This window comes from Trematomus bernacchii, unplaced genomic scaffold (assembly GCF_902827165.1).
Source record: "Trematomus bernacchii unplaced genomic scaffold, fTreBer1.1, whole genome shotgun sequence".
NCBI lineage: Eukaryota > Metazoa > Chordata > Actinopteri > Perciformes > Nototheniidae > Trematomus > Trematomus bernacchii.
This window is the reverse complement of record NW_022987739.1, coordinates 15,273-36,322: the sequence shown is the minus strand read 5'-3', so window position 1 is coordinate 36,322 and position 21,050 is coordinate 15,273. Positions and strand designations below refer to the sequence as shown.

Genomic DNA, 21,050 nt, shown 5'->3' with positions numbered 1-21,050 from the left:
TGAGGTCGTCGTAAAAATGTTGAAATATGGCTGAAACCCTCCGTCTATTTACGATGAATAACTGTCCCAGTGATAAGTTAATGTCCAGGAGCCGCTGCTCGAAGTTTTCAGAGAATAAGAATAGGAAAATCAGCATAAAAAGTAAGCAGAGGCAAGAGCAAGCAGAAAAGCGTCTGCACTGTAAGAAAGATAAGGGAGGAATCACGATTATTTTGGTCAATAATTGATATCACGATTATTAAATACGATTATTCATTGACTTTGAAAACATCCATTTATTGAACTTTTAAATACAAATAATAATTTGAACAGTATCTTTTTAACTGTTGATTTTCCTGAGCGTATAATTCAACTGAAAAACCAATACAAAAATAAATTAAATAAATTATACATTTATATTTACATTTAAATAAATAATGTCAAAATAATAAATACCAATAAACAAGATCAACAAATATTTTGGAGCGCACTTCAACAAGCTACTAAACATATATAAATATGATAAATAGTGCACTGTCACAACCAAGCAAAGCAAAATAATCGTTTTTTTCGATTATGTTGTTTTCGTAATTGTGGCAGGCCAAAATCGTAATTGCGATTAAAATACGATTAATTAAGAGAGGACTTATTATCTCATACACATCTTTTAAAAAACGTGAAAAAATTAGGCTCAGACAAGAACTTGAAAGAGAAGTAAACAGATGTGAAGCACTTCATAAATCTGCATCAACAGATGAAAACTGGAAACAATTAAACACAGCCAGAGCTAAATTAAATATTGACTTAACAAATGAAAATATAACACAAATGAATCTTATCAGACAAAAGAATTATGAATTCGGCAATAAACCAAGTAAACTACTTGCCTATCAATTAAAGAAGGAGCAAGCAGAAAGGGCTATAAAAGCAATTTGTCTGAAAGACAACGAAATAACCTACCACCCAAAACAGATGAACCAGACTTTCTATCAATTTTATAACAAATTATACAAATCTCAATCTGATTACTCACAAGATGAACTGGACAATTATCTCCATAACATGAATTTACCTACGTTATCTGATTTAGATCAAGAGTATCTAAACTCATCAATTACAGAAGTAGAAGTTTTGGCTGCAATTAAATCTATGCCTATAAATAAAAGCCCAGGGCCAGATGGCTTCTCGGCAGAATTTTATAAAGAGTTTTGGACTGAATGTCAATGGTTAACAACTTCTCTCACAACAGAACACTTCCTCAAACAATGAATCTTGCATATATTACTGTACTACATAAAGATGGAAAAGACCCCTTGAATTGTTCCTCATTCAGGCCTATAAGCCTCTTGGATCATGATTATAAGATTATCACCAAATTGTTAGCAAAACGACTGGAAATTATTTTACCTAAACTAATTAGTCCTGATCAAACAGGTTTTGTAAAGGGCAGATATTCTTCTGATAATATAAGGAGACTTTTGAATATTATAAACCATTTGGACACCTGTCAGAGGCCTTCTCTGCTTCTTTCTTTAGATGCCGAGAAGGCTTTTGACAGGGTAGAGTGGAATTTTCTTTTTGCTATCTTGAACAGATTAAATATGGGCTCTCGGTTCATAGAGTGGGTCAAATCAATTTATAAAAATCCTAAAGCAGCGGTTATCACTAACTGCAGTTCCTCCGATCTTTTTCCACTAACAAGACAGGGATGTCCTGTTACGGTTTTGTATTTATGTTTTCATTTTCCACCTTTGTTTTGAAATGTTTTCCTCCTTGGCCCTTTCTCATGTCATCAAATGTCCCATCCTCGACTCCTCGACTCCTTGGTCCTCCGGTAGTGACCCGGAAATGAATTTTAGCGCGCCATGTTGAAGGACATCTCATTTCTCGAAATGCACATCGAGGACCGAGCATCGAGCGTCGAGGAGGCTCTCTGGAGGAGCTATAACCGAGGATACACTGATGGGTCCTCCACAGTCCTCCACGGCTCCTTCGTGGATGCATTTCCGGCAACAGTGATGTTTCAAAGAGTCGAGACGCACGGCCGGACTTATCTCAGCCAATGACAGCTCTGCATGCATCCCCTGGATATTATTTTATTAACTGCTTTCATCGCGACGCGATGTTTACAGAGAGAACAGCTGTGAGGTCCGTGCAGAAAGCAGAGCAGTGTGTATAATATATATCACTCAGTATAACAGGCCTACTCTCTTTATTTGCTTTAGTTTAGTAGATATCTACAAACAAAGTCGATATTTTTCTAAAAATCTGATTATATGCTTTAGGAGCTGTAGGTGCGTGTGTGTGGTGTAGGTGTGTGTGGTGCAGTGTGTGCGTAGATGCAGCGGACAGACAGGTCTCAGTTGGTTTGGTGTCCTCTGCTTACTTGTAATACTTGTAAATAAAACTTTTGGCCCGTCATTTATTTCCCTCATTGTAGCGACCAGAGAGGGGGGGGGATATATCCAGTCTCTGATAGTGTTACGTTATTATGAGAGTGCTCTGTTTGATTCTGAAATTGTATATATTTATATAAATATATACATATATGTGTGTGTGTGTGTGTGTGTGTATGTCCGCATCTGTAGCCTGTTATTGTCTCATTATACCGCACTGTGAATGAATTAAAAGTAAATATATAAGTCGTCATGAACACATCTGTCCATCAGACAGAGGGCTGCTGTGCCTCCTGTCATCATTAATGGACGTCTCTTTAAAATGACCGCTCAGAGGAGAGGAGTTCTCATTTCTCTAACCGCCTGCTGCTTCCCCTCCTCTCTCCTCGGTTCCCCTCCTCGGCTCCTCCGCTCGCATCTCCTGTGGGCGGGACTAAGTCTCGAGGATAGGAGTCGAGGAGGGGAGTCGAGGAGGAACATTTGAAGACATGAGAAAGGGCCCTTGTGTCTTCTCTGTTCCTTCTTCCTGTGTTTGCCTTCCTGTCGTTAGTTTCCCTGGTGTGTCTGATTGTCTGATTGTGTTCACCTGTTGCCCTTGTGTTTCTCCCTCTTTTACCCAGCTGTTTCTTGTTCCTTGATTACCCCTCCCTGTATTTAGTCTTGTCTCTTCCTGTGTTCCCCTGTCGGTTCATTGTTGGTTTTTCCTGTCTTCCTCCATGTCAGTCACGGTTGTCTCTCCTGTCTCCCTCCATGTTGGTCACGGTCAGTTTTTGTACAACCTATTTGTTTCATGCCTTGTTTTTGTTCAGCTTTTAAAATAAAGCTCGCTTTTTGTTTCGAGACCTTTTACCTTTTTTGATAGTCTGCATTTGGGTCCTACCCTTCCACGCATCCTCACATGTCCACTGTCGCCTTTGCTTTTTGCTATTGTAATTGAACCACTGGCGTCATGTGTGCGAGACAACATGGGTATTAAAGGAGTGAAGATTAACGATGAACACAACATTTCTCTGTATGCTGACGATATCATTCTTTACTTAACAGACCCAGAAAATTCAGTACCACATCTGCACGACACGATGGAGCAATTTGGAAGATACTCAGGATATAAAATTAATTTTAAGAAATCTAATGCTTGTTTCTTACATATGATGCCAACAGCAAATCTGGAAAAGTCTTCTTTTAATTTGTCACTAGGTGGCTTTAAATACTTAGGAATAAATATAACACCACACCTGGATAATCTGTTTAAAGAGAATTACAATCCGCTCATTGACAAAATCAAACAGGATTTATCTAAATGGTCCACATTACCAATATCACTGCTAGGAAGAATCAATGTCATAAAAATGAATATTCTACCGAGATGTCATTTTCTTTTTCAAATGTTACCATGCTATTTATCCGCTGACTATTTTAAATCTCTCAATAGACATATCTCAAAATGTATCTGGTGTAATAAAAAAACAAGAATCAAGTTAATTACTCTTATGAAACCAGAAACTATGGGGGGACTTGGTCTTCCCAACTTTCAACACTACTTCTGGTCAGCTCAATTAAGAAATGTACTATCATGGTCTCTGGGAAGAAAGGATTCACTATGGGTTCAGATAGAAGCCAATGTCTTTGACCCGTTGCCAGTGGAAACTCTTATATTTGTTAAAGATTTCAATAAGGTGAAAAATATGGACAAATGTTTTACAGTGGTCAATACACTTTTAGCCTGGAGGGACTGTACAACAAAAGTTCATGTTAACTCTGGTATTTCCATCTTTTCTCCTATTTTGAAGAATCCGGATCTTAGCAAATATTTGTTGTCAATCAATCAACAAATGGACGAAATCAGGTATAAAGCAATTGAAACATTTGTTTCACAAAGATATAACAATGAAATCATTTAATGATTTAAGAGCAGAATATGACATTTCAAATAAGGATTTTTTCAGATACCTGCAAATTAGGAACGTGATCCAATCAATTATTAAAAGCAATACATTGAGACCGGGATTGTTAGAAGAGGAGGAGATATTGATGTCATCGAGCACGATCAAAGGTAAAATTAGTGAATTTAATGCAGTTTTTTCTAAAAGAGCTCAGTCATCATTTCTAACCTTAAAAAAGATCTGGGAAAAGGACTTGGGGATACAGATAGATGAAACTACTTGGCTGAATATTTGTGAAAGAACACATTTTCCATTCACAAGCAATAAAATCAAAGAAGCAAACTTTAAATTTATCAACAAATTCTACCTCACACCCATAAAGATGCATAACATTTCCAAAGAAAACTCTCCAAAATGTCCGAGATGTAAAATAAAAGAAGGAACATTTATGCATCTGTTTTGGGATTGTGATGTCTTGAAACATTTCTGGGATTCGATTCATGCTCTCACAAAAGCCGTTTTAGACATCGAAATTAGCCTAAATCCATGTTTTTTCCTGTTAAATGACATGCCAAACTTTAAACTGAACCCAAAACATTACAGAATACTAATCACAATAACATATTTTGCCAAGAAATGTATACTTTTATTCTGGAAGAATGAACGTCCCCCAACATTTAAACTTTTCATTGATCAGATAACACATTTTTTACCTCTGGAGAAAATGACATTGGAAAAATATAATCGTGGACATATTTTTCAAGCTCTGTGGTTGCCATTGTTTTCGTATTTGGAAAACATATCTGAGATATGACCAGTGATGGAATGGTGCATTCTGTGGCTATTTGTCCTGACGGCCGGAAATACGTGTAATGGTGTTGTCATTGTCTACATTGTCACTGTATTGTATAATTATTTGTTTGTTTTACTTGTCTGGTTTTTATTTTATTTTTTATTTATTTATTTTTTGGTTCTATTTTTTTCCTTTTCCTTTTTATGTTTATTTTCATGGCTCTGTTGTTTAAGTTATATTGATAAGCATTTTTTGGTTTTGCCTGTGCAGGTATGTGTGGGTGGAGGGAGGGAGGGGGGAGTGTAGTGAGTGTACTGTGATATTACAATATAAATGAAATGGCATAGATTATTGTACACTATAATGAAATAAAAAGACTTAAAAAAAAAAAAAAAAATACGATTAATTGCACAGCCCTAACCTCTTGCTTCTTGTCATCATCAGCAATAGTAAATAATCTAGTAGTGAAATCATCCTCACACTCTACATGTTGGACTTTGTGTTAAATTAAGCAAATAAAATGCAAATATGTAAAACTACGGTGGCCCGGAAGTGCAAGACACCACAGCATTTCAGAAAACACCACAGCATTTCAGAAAACGCAACAGCATTTCAGAAAACGCAACAGCATTTCAGAAAACGCTACAGCATTTCAGAAAACGCTACAGCATTTCACAAAACGCCGCAGCATTTCAGAAAACGCAACAGCATTTCACAAAACGCCGCAGCATTTCACAAAACACAACAGCATTTCAGAAAACGCAACAGCATTTCAGAAAACACCACAGCATTTCAGAAAACACCACAGCATTTCAGAAAACACCACAGCATTTCAGAAAACACCACAGCATTTCAGAAAACACCACAGCATTTCAGAAAACACCACAGCATTTCAGAAAACACCACAGCATTTCAGAAAACGCCACAGCATTTCAGAAAACGCCACAGCATTTCACAAAACGCCGCAGCATTTCACAAAACACAACAGCATTTCAGAAAACACCACAGCATTTCACAAAACGCCGCAGCATTTCACAAAACACAACAGCATTTCAGAAAACACCACAGCATTTCACAAAACGCCGCAGCATTTCACAAAACACAACAGCATTTCAGAAAACACCACAGCATTTCACATTGGACGGAAAGGGTATTTCTTTAGGGAGAACACTTCTTGCTTGTGATTGGACAGAGCCAGCCAGAGAAGCACTGCTGTGATTGGTTGTTTTGGCTGCCAGTCAAGAAATTACGCTTCGTGATTGGTCAGCACCCGACAGCGCAACATGTCCCAACACATCAACCGTTAGCTGTTAGCACACACTCAGAGCTCACAGCTCCTCATATCTGTTCAGAAACTGGACAAAAGTTAAACATGTACAAACCACAGACTGTCTATGTCATGGCGAATACAGTCGCTGCTTTATTTATGTCTGTATGACGCTGTTGTGAGTGTGGACGGAGCAGCTACAGGTTAGTTTAGCCTGATGGATCCGATTCCATTCAGAAAACACGCATTTTAAAAGCTTTTCGCCTGCCGTCTTGTCTGCAGACTTGTCAAAGCATTAATTCATGGTTTTTACTAACCGGTATCAGTATGTAGTTACTTCGGCATCACTTTGAAACGTGTATTACAATTAAATCAGGGTAAAATATGTTCATTTTGTTGTTGTTGGTATCTCCCATAGGATTTACATGGAGATACGCCCCGCCTCCTCTCCAGCACGTCTTGTTTGAATGACAGGAGCAAACACAGTTGACAGCCGCGGTGAAACTCGAGCGATTAGAGCGATGCGAATATTGGGTAGTCTACCATAGTATTCACATGGAGATAAGCCCCTTAAAAACCATGAATTAATAAAGCATTAATTCATGTTTTTTTCGCATCGCTCTAATCGCTCTAGTTTCACGGCGGCTGTCAGTGTTTACTCCTGTCATTCAAACAAGACGTGCTGGAGAGGGGGCGGATCGATCAGGCTAAACTAACCTGTAGCTGCTCCGTCCACACTCACAACAGCGTCATACAGACATAAATAAAGCAGCGACTGTATTCGCCATGACATAGACAGCCTGTGATTTGTACTTGTTTAACTTTTGTCCAGTTTCTGAACATATATGAGGAGCTGTGAGCTCTGAGTGTGTGCTAACAGCTAACGGTTGATGTGTTGGGACATGTTGCGCTGTCGGGTGCTGACCAATCACGAAGCGTAATTTCTTGACTGGCAGCAAAAACAACCAATCACAGCAGTGCTTCTCTGGCTGGCTCTGTCCAATCATAAACAAGAAGTGTTCTTGTTGTGGAGATCCAGCACTCACACAACAGGAAAGAATGAAACAGAGAGGAATCAATAAAACACAAACACAGATATAGCTGATCAGTAATTATTATTTAGTTGTTGCAACAAAGAAACAATAATGGGGAGTACATCACCTGCTGCCACAGCAGCCAATCGCGGAACTGCCCCCCCCAGAACAGAAGAAACACAGGGCTAGATATACTTTTCTAAATGACACACGAACATGTTCCCTCAACATGTTTAACGCACACACATTGTCAGTTCTCCTGAACTTGGACATGTTCCAACCTTATACAGTCATATATGTTGCATCCTCTTAGTTCTACATGATCCCAGATTTCATGACCTTATTTAGCAGCTACCACACATGCCAATGTATATAACTGCTGGTGAAGAGTTTCAGCTGGTTGCCTATAGATGGGCCTCCTTCCAGCAAACCAAATGAACAACACACCGTCCACTATACTGTTGCTTAATACCATGTGACATTAATGTATATACCAGAAATACGCTGTAATAAACATTCTGCTATAACATTCTCCCTAAAGGAATACCCTTTCCGTCCAATGTGAAATGCTATTTTGTTTTCTGAAATGCTGTTGTGTTTTCTGAAATGCTGTTGTGTTTTCTGAAATGCTGTTGTGTTTTCTGAAATGCTGTGGTGTTTTGTGAAATGCTGTTGTGTTTTCTGAAATGCTGTAGTGTTTTCTGAAATGCTGTTGTGTTTTCTGAAATGCTGTTGTGTTTTCTGAAATGCTGTGGTGTTTTCTGAAATGCTGTAGTGTTTTCTGAAATGCTGTTGTGTTTTCTGAAATGCTGTTGTGTTTTCTGAAATGCTGTGGTGTTTTCTGAAATGCTGTGGTGTTTTCTGAAATGCTGTAGTATTTTCTGAAATGCTGTTGTGTTTTCTGAAATGCTGTTGTGTTTTCTGAAATGCTGTTGTGTTTTCTGAAATGCTGTTGTGTTTTCTGAAATGCTGTGGTGTTTTGTGAAATGCTGTGGTGTCTTGCACTTCCGAGCCACCGTATAAAACGTTTCACACTCGAATGAATTTGAACAACAGAAACCCACAATCACGACTCAACAACTCTAAAGATCTTTCATAAGGTGAACAGTCATAGATCAAAAGCTGCTCTTTCAATGAACTAATGATTAAACATGTGTTGTTTCCACAGACAGAGAGCAGAGTCTACGGTCTCCATGTGGTCTCTGAAGAGTGACCGGTCTATGGGTTGTCCTCTAGCCTTCAGTAATGAACCTGGACCCTCAGACACAAAGTAAGAGTCTCCACTGTAAACTGACCTGAAGAGCATTCAGTTTGTTGGTATCTGATCATCTAAACTGTTTAATGAAACCCAGTAGAGAACATTAACAAAGTTGAATTGATCTCTTGCTTCTTGTCATCATCAGAGATAGTAAATAATCTACCAGTGAAATCATCCTCACACTCTACATGTTGGACTTTGTGTTAAATTAAGCAAATAAAAGGATCCAGTTTTGATGTAATCTAATATATCAAACTGTTCTTTAATGAAATTATGTGAGCAGTTTGTAAAGGGAAAACGCAGCAGAGCAAGCTAACATTATCTAAGGATATTTCAATATGCAATTATATTATCATTGTGTCTGTGTATAAAATGGTTTTAAATAGCAACAATATTGATAAATACTGATTTAAAAACGATATATATTGTCCAAAACATTATTTAACTACTTGGGCATATCTATAATATGTCTTTTTAAGATTTTTATTAATAATAGTAATAACCTGGTGAGCTGGTTGTGTTTAGCATTAGCAGATAAAACAGAGTTTTGTGAAATCACATGTAGAGTCAATACGAAGACCCAGATCCGTGCCTGGCAACACGAAGGAAGTGAAGATGTTAAATTCATATCACCTGCGTATTCATGCAGCGTGACACATTTCAACTTGAGTGTAAAGTTTGTGACGCTCTGTTACAAAAACCTGTCAGTGTTGAGATTGTGCTCCTGTGGTCTCTGACGGTCTGAGGGGAATCAGAGAGGAGAACAGAGCTCGACAGCAGCGCATATTAAATCAGGGTTATTCATGTTCCTGTATAAACCAGAGACTGTCTGTGGTGCTAACAATATAGTGACTGCTGTACTTATGACTTCATGAAGTTACTCTGAGTGTTGATGGAGCAGCTAATGTTAGCCTAGCTTTAATCAAACCCATCTCTTCAGAAAAAAAAGAAAAAAAATGTTATGCTCGTTGTGTTGGAGACAGACCTGACAAAGCATTAACTCAGGCTTTTTACACATCAGTATCATTCTGTTGTTATTTAGGCATCCTTTCCATATGTTTATTTATTTTAATTCACAGCAGATTCTATGCAAGTTGGGTTTATAGTGTACCAGGTTAATACAGCTGTGTGTGTAGATACAGGGAACATGTGCTCCTCTGGGTGATGAATCCAGACAGGATGCTCTCTGGTTTTATGATCATGTGAATTGTAAGCTATACCTGATCACAAGGGTATATATTATATAGACCTTTTTTTAAATATCAAACTAGAATGTGCCCCCTTGTTGTACCTTTGGTGAGAATCAGCCCCTCTGAAGTAAAGTGCTATAAAGGATGTGTTCCTCTCCACAGAGGGAAGAGGAAGAGTGGTGTTCTTGTGGACGAGCAGCTGTCCAGCTGTGCTCTGTGTCAGGACGTCCTGAAGGATCCAGTCTCTACCAGCTGTGGACACTGGTTCTGCAGACAGTGCATCACCTCATACTGGGAGCAGCGCCCTCCATCAGGAGACCCCTGCTGCCCCCAGTGTGGAGAAAGACCCAGAACCAGAGCTGGCCTGCAGACAGCCAGTCAGACCAGCTCTGTACGAGGTAAGAGGCCGAACTCATGCAGCGTCTTATTCCTCTTCCTGGTTCTTTTTTTTTTTTTATTAGGTATTCTGTTGAAGAACATAGACATTAAAATGTTTATAAAACATTTAAACTCAGTCTGTTTTTATTAGTTTTATTGTTATATTCTCAAAAGCATTTTCTGATTCTCTCCTGTTTCCTTCTCTTCCAGCAGAGAGTGGTCTGCAGGAGGTTTTAGATGAACATAGGCTCAGTCTGAGGAGGAGATGTGAACGTGTGACTGAAGGAACTGGTGAAAGTGAAACCCTCCTCAACAGGATCTTCACTGAGCTCTACATCACACAAGGCCAGAGTGAAGAGGTTAATACCCAACATGAGGTGAGGCAGCTGGAGACAGCTTCCAAGAAGAAGACCCTCCATGACACTCCAATCAAGTGCCAGGACATCTTTAAAGCCTCACCTGACCAACAGACTCTCATCAGAGCGGTCCTGACCAACGGAGTCGCTGGAGTTGGAAAAACCTTCTCAGTGCAGAAGTTCACTCTGGACTGGGCCGAGGGTTTGGGAAACCAAGATGTCAGTCTGGTGATCCCGCTCTTCTTCAGGGAGCTGAACCTGATCAAAGGTGAGCAGTACAGTCTTCTCAGGCTGCTCCATGTTTTCCATCCGACCTTACAGAAGGTCACAGCAGAGCAGCTGGCTGTCTGCAAAGTGCTGCTCATCTTTGACGGCCTGGATGAAAGCAGACTTTCTCTGGACTTCAGAAACAATGAGGTTGTGTCCGATGTCTCACAGCAGTCCTCAGTCAACGTGCTGCTGACAAACCTCATCAGGGGGAAGCTGCTTCCCTCGGCTCTCGTCTGGATAACTTCCAGACCTGCAGCGGCCAATCAGATCCCTCCTGAGTGTGTGGACAGGGTAACAGAAGTACGAGGCTTCACTGACGCCCAGAAGGAGGAGTACTTCAGGAGGAGATGGAGTGATGAAGACCTGTCCAGCAGAATCATCTCTCACATCAAGAGCTCCAGGAGCCTCCACATCATGTGTCTGATCCCAGTCTTCTGCTGGATCACTGCTGCAGTTCTGGACCACATGTTGACTACAGACCAGAGAGGAGAGCTGCCCCAGACCCTCACTGACATGTACTCACACTTCCTGCTGGTCCAGACCAAGAGGAAGAAGCAGAAGTATGAAGAGGGACATGAGACGAGTCCACAGCAGCTGACGGAGGCTGACAGGGAGCTTCTTCTGAAGCTGGGGAGGCTGGCGTTTGAACATCTGGAGAAAAGAGACATCATGTTCTACCAAGAAGACCTGCAGCGCTGTGGTCTTGGTGTCACCGAGGCCTTGGTGCACTCAGGAGTTTGTACAGAGATCTTCAAAAGAGAGCGAGTGATCTTCCAGAAAACAGTCTACTGCTTTGTTCATCTGAGCATTCAGGAGTTTCTGGCTGCAGTCTACATGTTGCACTGTTACTCCAACAGAGACACAGAGGTACTGAAGGACTTCCTGCAGGGAGACTGGGACTATAAGAACAGTAAAAACAGTGATCAGGATTACCCATCCCTGGATGTCTTCCTAAAGGGAGCCATGGAGAAATCCCTCAGAAGTGATAATGGCCATCTGGACCTGTTTGTCCGCTTTCTCCACGGCCTCTCTCTGGAGTCCAACCAGAGACTGTTAGGAGGCCTGCTGGGTCGCACAGACAAGCGTCCAAAAACCATCAAGAGACTCTTAGGAGACCTGCTGGGTCGCACAGACAACCGTCCAGAAATCATCCAGAGAGCCATCAGCAACCTGAAGGAGATGAACAGTGATGATTACTCTCCTGACAGGAGCATCAACATCTTCCACTGTCTGACAGAGATGAAGGACCACTCGGTACATCAGGAGATCACAGAGTTCCTGAAGTCAGAGAACAGATCAGAGAAGGAACTCTCTGAGATCCACTGCTCTGCTCTGGCCTACATGCTGCAGATGTCAGAGGAGGTTCTGGATGAGTTGGACCTGAACAAGTACAACACATCACATGAGGGGAAACAGAGACTGATTCCAGCTGTGAGGAACTGCAGGAAGGCCAAGTAAGTCCAGATGTGATTAACTTTATAAACTAATGTGGATCAGAAGTTTAATTATTCAAATAAACACTATAACATTTCTGCTGTTTTTATCACAATGTGTTAGAGTTTAAAATAAGATCTATATCAGATCCCACCAATACCAGAGTTATGTCTTAATGCTCATATAGTGAGAACATCTGATGGTATTCAGGTTAAAATATTGAAACTTTATTGGTTTGTTAACTGTGTTTGTGTGCACAATACATTTCCAGATGCTCAGAGAAACCAAAACATCCATCATTCACATCTAAATATTAATTAACATTTAAATATGTACATCTCTAATATTGTCAAGTGATTTATTTAATTTCTGTTTCTATGGTAACAGTCAGTGACAGCAGGAGCACAGACCTGTGATCAGATCACACTGACAACACATTACACTCTATTATCATATATTATTAAAATGGACTAACAGCAAATCTCAATCAGAACATTTGTCAAATATGTTTTTCATCAAATGCTTGAGGTCATTATGTTTCCTCTTTTTTGTACATGTTGTAATTTATGTGTTATTATAGACTTACTAACTGTGGACTCTCAGAGACTCACTGTGAAGTCATGGCCTCAGCTCTGAAGTCTGATCCCTCCCATCTGAGAGCTCTGGACCTGAGTCACAACAAGCTGAAGGATTCAGGAGTGGAGCTGCTGAGTTCTGGACTAAAGAGTCCAAACTGCAGACTGGAGGCTCTCAGGTCAGTTCACTGACTGAACTTCATCTGTTTGTTTTCTGAATTTGAAAAAAATACATTAAAGTTTTTTGTCCACTTTTGCTAATGACTGAATATTGATCAGAGTAACAAAGAGAAGGTGAATGTGTGAGGGAGAGAGTTTGAGCTTCCACAGACTCACTCTGTACTCCATGAGTCAGTGGAGATGCTGTCAGTACTGATGAGCTGTGAGGGAGATGAAGGAGTTGTTAAACATCTGATCAAAGTGAAAGTTCCAGATTATCAATGGACTGTTTCTACATCATCTCTGAGATTAAAGGTCTCCTATCATGCAAAAGTCACTTTCTGATGTCTTCTCTACATCATTATGTGTCCCCGGTGTGTCCCCGGTGTGTCCCCTATGTGTCCCCTATGTGTTCCTATGTGTCCCCGGTGTGTCCCTATGTGTCCCCGGTGTGTCCCCATGTGTCCCCGGTGTCAGGAGACTCACAAAGTGTCAGGAAACAAAACCTTCTCTCTTTTCCTCCGTACCCACATCTCTAAAAACGGGGGAACAACGGAGCTGATCCAGATTTGCTGCGTCATGACGGCATTACTAAATTGTGTGCGGGCTTTACACCAACGGGCCAATCAGAAACGTTGCTGTCAGAAACAATGAGACGTGTTCTGGAAGTAATATGGTCTGTGTTCACATTAGCATGCTAACACTCAGAGCTAACCTGTACTGGAGAGAGCATGTGTGAAGAACTGGGGTTACGTATTGTAACCCAGCTTCTATGAGTATAGGCGCAGCCCTCTAAGGCTATCGCTATTGGGTAATCCCGCTGCACACGTGCAGTGGGATTACCCAATAGCGATAGCCTTAGAGGGCGAAGCCTTATACGAAATAGAAGCAGGAAATAAGAAAGAACTCACCTTGTGGTAAACCTGAGAGAGAGAAAGAGTTTGAGCTCCATGCTGTTTCAGAGAGAATCCTTGATGTGGTTTGGAACATGATATGGAGTTTAATCACGGCAGCATTTAGCTGAGTTTCTGCTGGTAGAATTCTGATCAGGCATTAGCTCCACCTCCTTTTTTTTTTTTCAAGCTAAGGACCCGAACCTGCTCTTCTCTAACAGCTGGAACAGAGGGATGTGTGGGATTTCTTTAAAACCCTGTTTAACTCTGAACAGATTATTAAACCTGGAGTTATTTCAAACATGAACTTTGTTTTCTCAAGTTACATCATGTTTTCTTTATTCAGTCTGAGGTTCTGCAAGTTGTCAGAGATCAGCTGTTCTGCTCTGATCTCAGCTCTGAAGTCCAACATCCATCTGAGAGTTCTGAACCTGAGTAACAACGATCTGCAGGATTCAGGAGTGGAGCTGCTGAGAGATCTTCTGGAGAGTCCAGACTGCAGACTGGAGACTCTCAGGTCAGTTCACTGACTCTCTGTTACTGCTGAAGATCTCATGTTTCATTAGTTATTCAACCTGATTCTTCTACATAATTAACTTACATCTATTAAGTTGTAAATGTTCTTTTATTCATACTTTCATTTGTAGGTACTAAAGTAAGAACTGCAGAGATAAATGTTGACTGATTCTTAAAGGAACTGTAATAGATGTTAGTTGTGAAAAGTAAATCTATGTTTTTAATATTTAGTAAACGATAACGTCTGAATAAAGTTCATCTGAAGTAATATTAGTTTTACAGGATAAAGTTGACTTTCTGAAGAAGACATATGTTTTTGTTCCCATTCATTTCAATGTTGAATAACACATCTGATTATAAACTGATTTGTATCCTCATCATGTTTTCTTTATTCAGACTGATGAGATGCAGCTTGTCAGAGATCAGCTGTTCTGCTCTGGCCTCAGCTCTGAAGTCCAACATCCATCTGAGAGAGCTGGACCTGAGAGGCAACGCTCTGCAGGATTCCGAGAAGCTGCTGAGAGATCTTGTGGAGAGTCCAGACTGCAGACTGGAGACTCTCAGGTCAGTAAGGGGTCTCTGCTGGTTCAACAGTATTGTATGAACCACAGGGAGGTGTTTCTCTCACTGGGGAAACAGATCAGTGATGTTACCCACTGACTGCAGGCTCTTTCATTCTTCCATCAACTACAGAAGGCCAGCTGAACATGCAAAGCCACACTTTAGTAATCAACTCTCTAACAGACATATGGGGTTTTACAGAAGAGTGGGAAAGGTAGTCTGTTCTTATGGGATGTTTTTAGTTTCTAGCCCAGGGGTGTCAAAACTGCGGCCCGGGGCCAAATGCGGCCCTCGGAATCGGCCCTCGGCAAATTCTGAAAGTATAATGGAATATGGCCCATAAAGGAAACTTCTGCTTGTCTTATATTGTACTTCTTAAATATATATGTACACATATATTACACAGTAGTATTCATGTGTTAATAATCCCACCTTTAAAATAAATTCAGTCAATTAAAGCTGAAAACATTTTCTAACAAATCTAACTTGATAAGAAAAAAGCCCAATAACTTATTTTTATAACAAGCGTGAAATAAACCCTTCATATTTCCTGTAATTATAATCAATCTGAAGCTCCTGTTTAAAGGAATGAGCTGCTGACAGAATACAGTAAACCCTCTGGAGAGCTGAGAGCTGTTTTGTTTCTTAAAGCATCCTCAAGTAACAAGCATCCTTTACCTTCATTTGATTGAGTTTCCTGACTTATAACTGAACTTATGAGGCAACATACCTCTAGAGAGCGGCCCAGACCTTTATATATTTTTCTGTATGTGGCCCTCAGTGAAAAAAGTTTGGACCCTCCTGTTCTAGACCAATGAGTGGTTACTTCCTGTCATGCAGCTGAGAGCTGTGGCAGGCAGTCGTAGTGTTTGCAGAGAAGATATGATGGGATGTAAAGCATGAGATCAGGACTCTGAAGCTGACTCAAAGAACTAACACTTATTTTAAACTGGATCTTAAACTGTTGGATTGTGTTCGTCTCTACAGGATCAGATGAGAGACGATCAGAGCCACGATCCAGAAGACCTGTGAGTACTGAAACCATATCCTCCATTCATCAAGATAGTAAACTCTTTAATGGAGCGTGACCTCAGAGGAAAACAACACTCTTCTTTCTCTCTTCATCATTCTGTCTGTTTCTCTTTGTTTAATTATCATCATCATTCTCTCTCTCTCTCCTTCTCCTCTCAGGTGACAGGAAGTGAAGACACACAGAAAGGTGAGAGGTCGTACCGTGTGAAGTTTATTTATTGAGGTTTCAACACGTTTTTCTGGTGTTCCAGACAAATCTGTAAGCTTCAGGTTTTCTTTGTTCTCAGTTTATTCATCACGGGGCGAGTTTGAGACGTGAAGAGGAGCGTGGAGGCATTTTGGAAAATAAAGAAGACGGCTGCAGCTGATGAGAGACTTCCTGTTAGCTCTCCTCAATATGAAATGAACAAAAACAATCAATTGTACTTAAAGCTTTTCTTAAGAAGAAAGATGTGTTGCTCATACACCTGCTGCTACCTACCACCACCTCCCACCCATCCCGGCACCAAAGAGGAGACTCCATCGACCCCAGATACCCCAACTCACTCTTCTTCAGGTTAGCTTGGAGCCCCGCCTTTACCTGCCCCAACACCTCACTTTGAACGATGTAGTCATCCGGATATCTGCATACTGAGAGTGGGACGCAGGACCCGGTCAATGAGCTGCTGGAAGGGGGTCCACTGGACTGGAGGGGCGCTTGGATCTGGAGTATTTGAACCTAGCTGGAGGGCTATTGGTGCCCCCTGTGGACCCAAAGAGACTCTTTTGGTTGGGGTAATGAGGTGGAAGTTATCTGCACCTATTAGTAGGAGAGGCTGCACTTTGGGAAATGAGGGAAGGGGAAGGCCTTGTAGGCGGAGATAGTGTTTCTTGAGTTCATCCACAGGATCACTCTAGTCCACAAGTGAAAGTCTGTCGGAGGTGAATGTGTCTTTGATGAGGAATGTTTTCTTGGGATTGAAAGAGGGTTATATCTCAAAGGTCACTGAGGCTCCATTTCAGAATAATATATATGATATGTTTTATAATGATTGATCATTAAAGTGTTCTCAAAGCTGGTAAAGGTAAAAATCTCTCCATCCCCTCATATAGCTATTTTCGGTAGGCCCCCAGATGAAATCAACATTACAAACACTCAAACCAATGTCATTGCCTTTACCTCCTTGATTGCTCGTAGGAAAATCCTTCTTTTGTGGAAATCTCCTTTACCTCCCTCTTTTAAAATGTGGCTGAGTGATACTATGTCTCTTCTAAAGTTGGACAAAATTAAGTTTATTCTCCGGGGTTCCTCAGATAAGTTTAACGCTCATTGGAGGCCACTGATCAGCTATGTAGACCGTCTTCCCCCTGATATGGTGTCGCTGTAGGGATTCTCCCTTTATCTGTCTATAATTCCGATATGATTACTCCCCTGTCCGCCACACATGCAGCCCGTGTGACATCCCTGGATATGTGTTAGTATGTGTACATGTATGTATGTATGCAGGTATGTGTATGTGCATGTATATTATTGTATCTATCATTTTGTATGTAATTGATGTACTGTTGCCTCAGTGCTCCGGGAGAGGGGTGGTTGGGATGGGGCGGGGTTAAGGGAAAGTGAGTAAGGGTTCTTTTGGGGGGAAAAATGAAAATGCCTTAATTGCTGTAATGCACTGTTACTCTTTTTTTCCATGTGAATACAAATATTTAGAAAAAAAAAAATTGTGAATTTACTCCAGGTGGAACTAAAGTCTGATTTAACACTTGGTTATATTTCACATCATTCATCCACATCTGTAAAGTAACTAAAGGGAAATACATGTAGTGGAGTCAAAGTACACCATTACCTCTGAACTGTAGTGGAGTAGAAGTAGTACACAGTTGCATAAAAAGAAAACTAAGCTTCATCTCCAAGCCCAATGGCCTTGGAAGAGCTGCTAAGGAAAAGGAAAGACATCTGGAGACTTTGGAGAGACAGCTAACGGACAAACTCAAGGAACTGAAAGACACTCCCTAACAGGCCGTATGCTGTTTAGCCTTACCTTGAATGATTCAGTGCAGTGTTCTGTGCAGGTTTTCTGTTTGCTTTTTCAACTCAAGGAGCTCAAAGACTGATTGAAAGTTGATTTGATTTGCATGATTTCTGATTGCTTATTCAATGTGAAGGAAAATTCACATTTGAGTTTATACAGTATATGTAGGGCTGTACGATTATGGCAAAAATCATAATCACGATTATTTGGGTCAATAATTGATATTACGATTATTAAATATGATTATTCATTGACTTTGAAAAAATCCATTTATTGAACTTTAAAACAAATACAAATAATAATTTGAACAGTATCTTTTTAACTGTTGATTACCCTGAACGTATAATTCAACTGAAAAACCAATACAAAAATAAATAAAATAAATGATACATTTAAATAAATAATATCAAAATAATAAATACCAATAAACAAGATCAGCAAATATTTTTGGAGCTCACTTCCCCAAGCTACTAAACATATATAAATATGATAAATACAAATAAATGAGACCAAAATAAATGAGATCAAATATGTTGCAGTGCACTGTCACAACCTAGCAAAGCAAAATAATTGTTTTTTTCGATTATGTTGTTTTCGTTATTTTGGCAGGCCAAAATCGTAATTTGCGATTAAAATACGATTAATTGCACAGCCCTAAGTATATGTGTGCATATAATGCACCCTTTGGCCTAACCTGGGAGAGCCTTATGTTTACTGCCAACCTAAGGACCTCCAACATGTTAATAAAGAATGTATTGAAAAGTTATATGGCGGATTGTTGTATATTGGCTCAGCCAGGTTATAGAGAACCGCAGTGACGCGTCCTAACACCCGGAAGTAAACTTCTTCATAAATCTAATCGATAGGTTTATGATCGATAGATTTATGATTAGAAAATTATAAGAGATGTGGATATTATCCGGCTGAACAAAATGTGATCCGTCTCTTAAATGTGTCTCAACCACAGACCTTATTTCCAGCTATTTTCCAAAATCCTATGGAGAAATTGCATTGCGTTTTTGTGGAAGGAACCGGAAGAAGTTTACTTCCGGGTTTTAGGACGCGTCACTGCGGTTCTCTATATGGGATGCCCAGTCTACTTACAGATGGGTCACTCATTTTGAAATATTACACTTTGTTTCTTTTTCTTTAATTTATCATCCTCATGTAGAATGCTATCACGAAACACACATTTGGTTGTTTATAGCATAAAGAACATCTGATTTAATGTGAGGTAGGGAAATAATCATTTGAGGATAAGTATGTGTATATAAATATGTAATTTACAACAGCTGTAAGATGCTTGATAACCTTGAAATGCACCTTGAAAATGCTTGAAAAGTGCTTGAATTTGACTTTGGAAAAAGTGTAAGAACCCTGTGCTAGGATCCTGATGAGGGTGCGCAAATATGATCACATCACCCCCATCCTTAAATCACTACACTGGCTCCCCGTGGAACTGAGGATCGAATTCAAGGTCTCCGTCCTAACCCACCAGTGTGTCCATGGAACTGCCCCTCCCTACCTCAAGGAACTCCTCACCCCTCATACCTCCTTGCGGACCACCCGCTCCAGCAATACCAACCTCCTCAGACCCCCCCAGGACCAAGCTCCGTACTATGGGAGACCGGGCCTTCTGCTCTGCTGCTCCCAGTCGGTGGAAAGCTCTCTCCGACCACATGAGAGCACCACAGACCGTGGAAGCTTTTAAAAAAGGCCTCAAAACCCATCTATTCAATAGAGCCGTTCCCTAGACCTTTTATTTATTACCACCCTTTTATTTTATTTGTATTGTTTGTTTTTTATTGCTTTTTATTCATTCTACCGTGTTGTGTACTGTTTTTATACTGTTCATGCTCACTGCTTGTAGCACTTCGGGATTTGAAGTCAAATATGAAGTGCTTTATAAATGAAACGTATTATTAATAGTCAAGATATATTCTCTTTATTTCCTCTGCTATTTTTTAAATAAATAGTCTTAGATCAATGTCAAATATCCTTTTATATTCATTACATTTCAAATTGCAGTCTTGTCAAGGCAATAATTTGGTCATTTTAGTCAAACTTATTCCACATACATTTAACCATATCTGATGGAATAACACGGGTTGAATGATAAACAATGCAGCCTTGCTCCCGCTTAAAAAACAGTGATGCGTTGCTATGGAGGACGGAACATGACATAAGTATAAATAAATAAATAAATGTGTAAATAAATGTATGAAGAAATACAGGAATAAATACGTAAATAAATACAGGAATAAATAAATACAGAAATAAATACAGAAATAAATAAATAAAAGAATAAATAAGCGCATAAATAAATATGGAAATAAATACACCAATGTATAAATAAATAAATAAAAGTCGAAAATAAAACAGAACACACGTTATTATATATCTTTCATATATTTCTACATTTACGCGACATACATTTATTTATTTATGTATTTATGTGTCCGTATGCTAATGAGGTGGGCGGTCCTAAGCTCAGTCTGAAGCAGGATTGGTTACAGGAGTGTGTGATCATTTCTGGCAGAGGGCTCTACTACTAACGCCTGGCTAACCGCGCTGATTCGAATGCAGGAGCTTTACTGTTTAGCCCTTATCTTTATACATCCATGGTTTATCCACAGTTGTAAGGATTATTTATGGATATTGGTTTAAGAGCCATTGGAGATCATTTAAGATCATTAGCGGACCATTTAGAGAACGGAGAACCAAAAGACTATGTCCAGTTTCGTGTGGAACGATGTAAAGAGGACTTGGCTCAGCTCGACATGGATGTGGATGTTAACCCAGCTGTGTTTGAGAGTCTTCAAGAGGTTGCCCGCCAACTTGAAATCCTCTCGGAAACAGAGGAGGCGACCCTTGGGTCCATCTTACATGTTGCCCCCAAACGTTATTGAAGCACATCTTCGTTGGGGGCACACCGCTGGGGACATCGCGCAGGTGTTCGGGGTGTGCGAAAGAACAATTATTAAAGAAGCCATTAGCGAGTTGCCGTGTGTGTACACTGTACACAGAATGTACAGATGTGACTTGCCACGAATCTCTTGCT

At 40.1% G+C, this 21,050-nt stretch overlaps 1 protein-coding gene and 1 long non-coding RNA gene across 2 annotated transcripts in view; both read left to right on the top strand.

Moving 5' to 3' along the window:
* LOC117496148 (NLR family CARD domain-containing protein 3-like) overlaps positions 1–14,940 on the top strand; it is a gene marked incomplete at its 3' end in the record, with an annotated part of 682,747 nt that extends 667,807 nt beyond the window's left edge. The window contains exons 7-9 of the mRNA XM_034147856.1: positions 12,819–12,992; positions 14,212–14,382; positions 14,778–14,940. Coding sequence (XP_034003747.1) covers positions 12,819–12,992; positions 14,212–14,382; positions 14,778–14,940 — 508 coding nt within the window. The remainder of the gene's footprint in view (positions 1–12,818; positions 12,993–14,211; positions 14,383–14,777) is intronic.
* Positions 14,941–15,889: 949 nt separating this feature from the next.
* Positions 15,890–17,032, top strand: LOC117495659. The gene is made up of 3 exons (XR_004557203.1): positions 15,890–15,970; positions 16,134–16,161; positions 16,262–17,032. It is a non-coding gene; the product is annotated as an uncharacterized LOC117495659 (long non-coding RNA).
* The last annotated feature ends 4,018 nt before the right edge of the window (positions 17,033–21,050 follow it).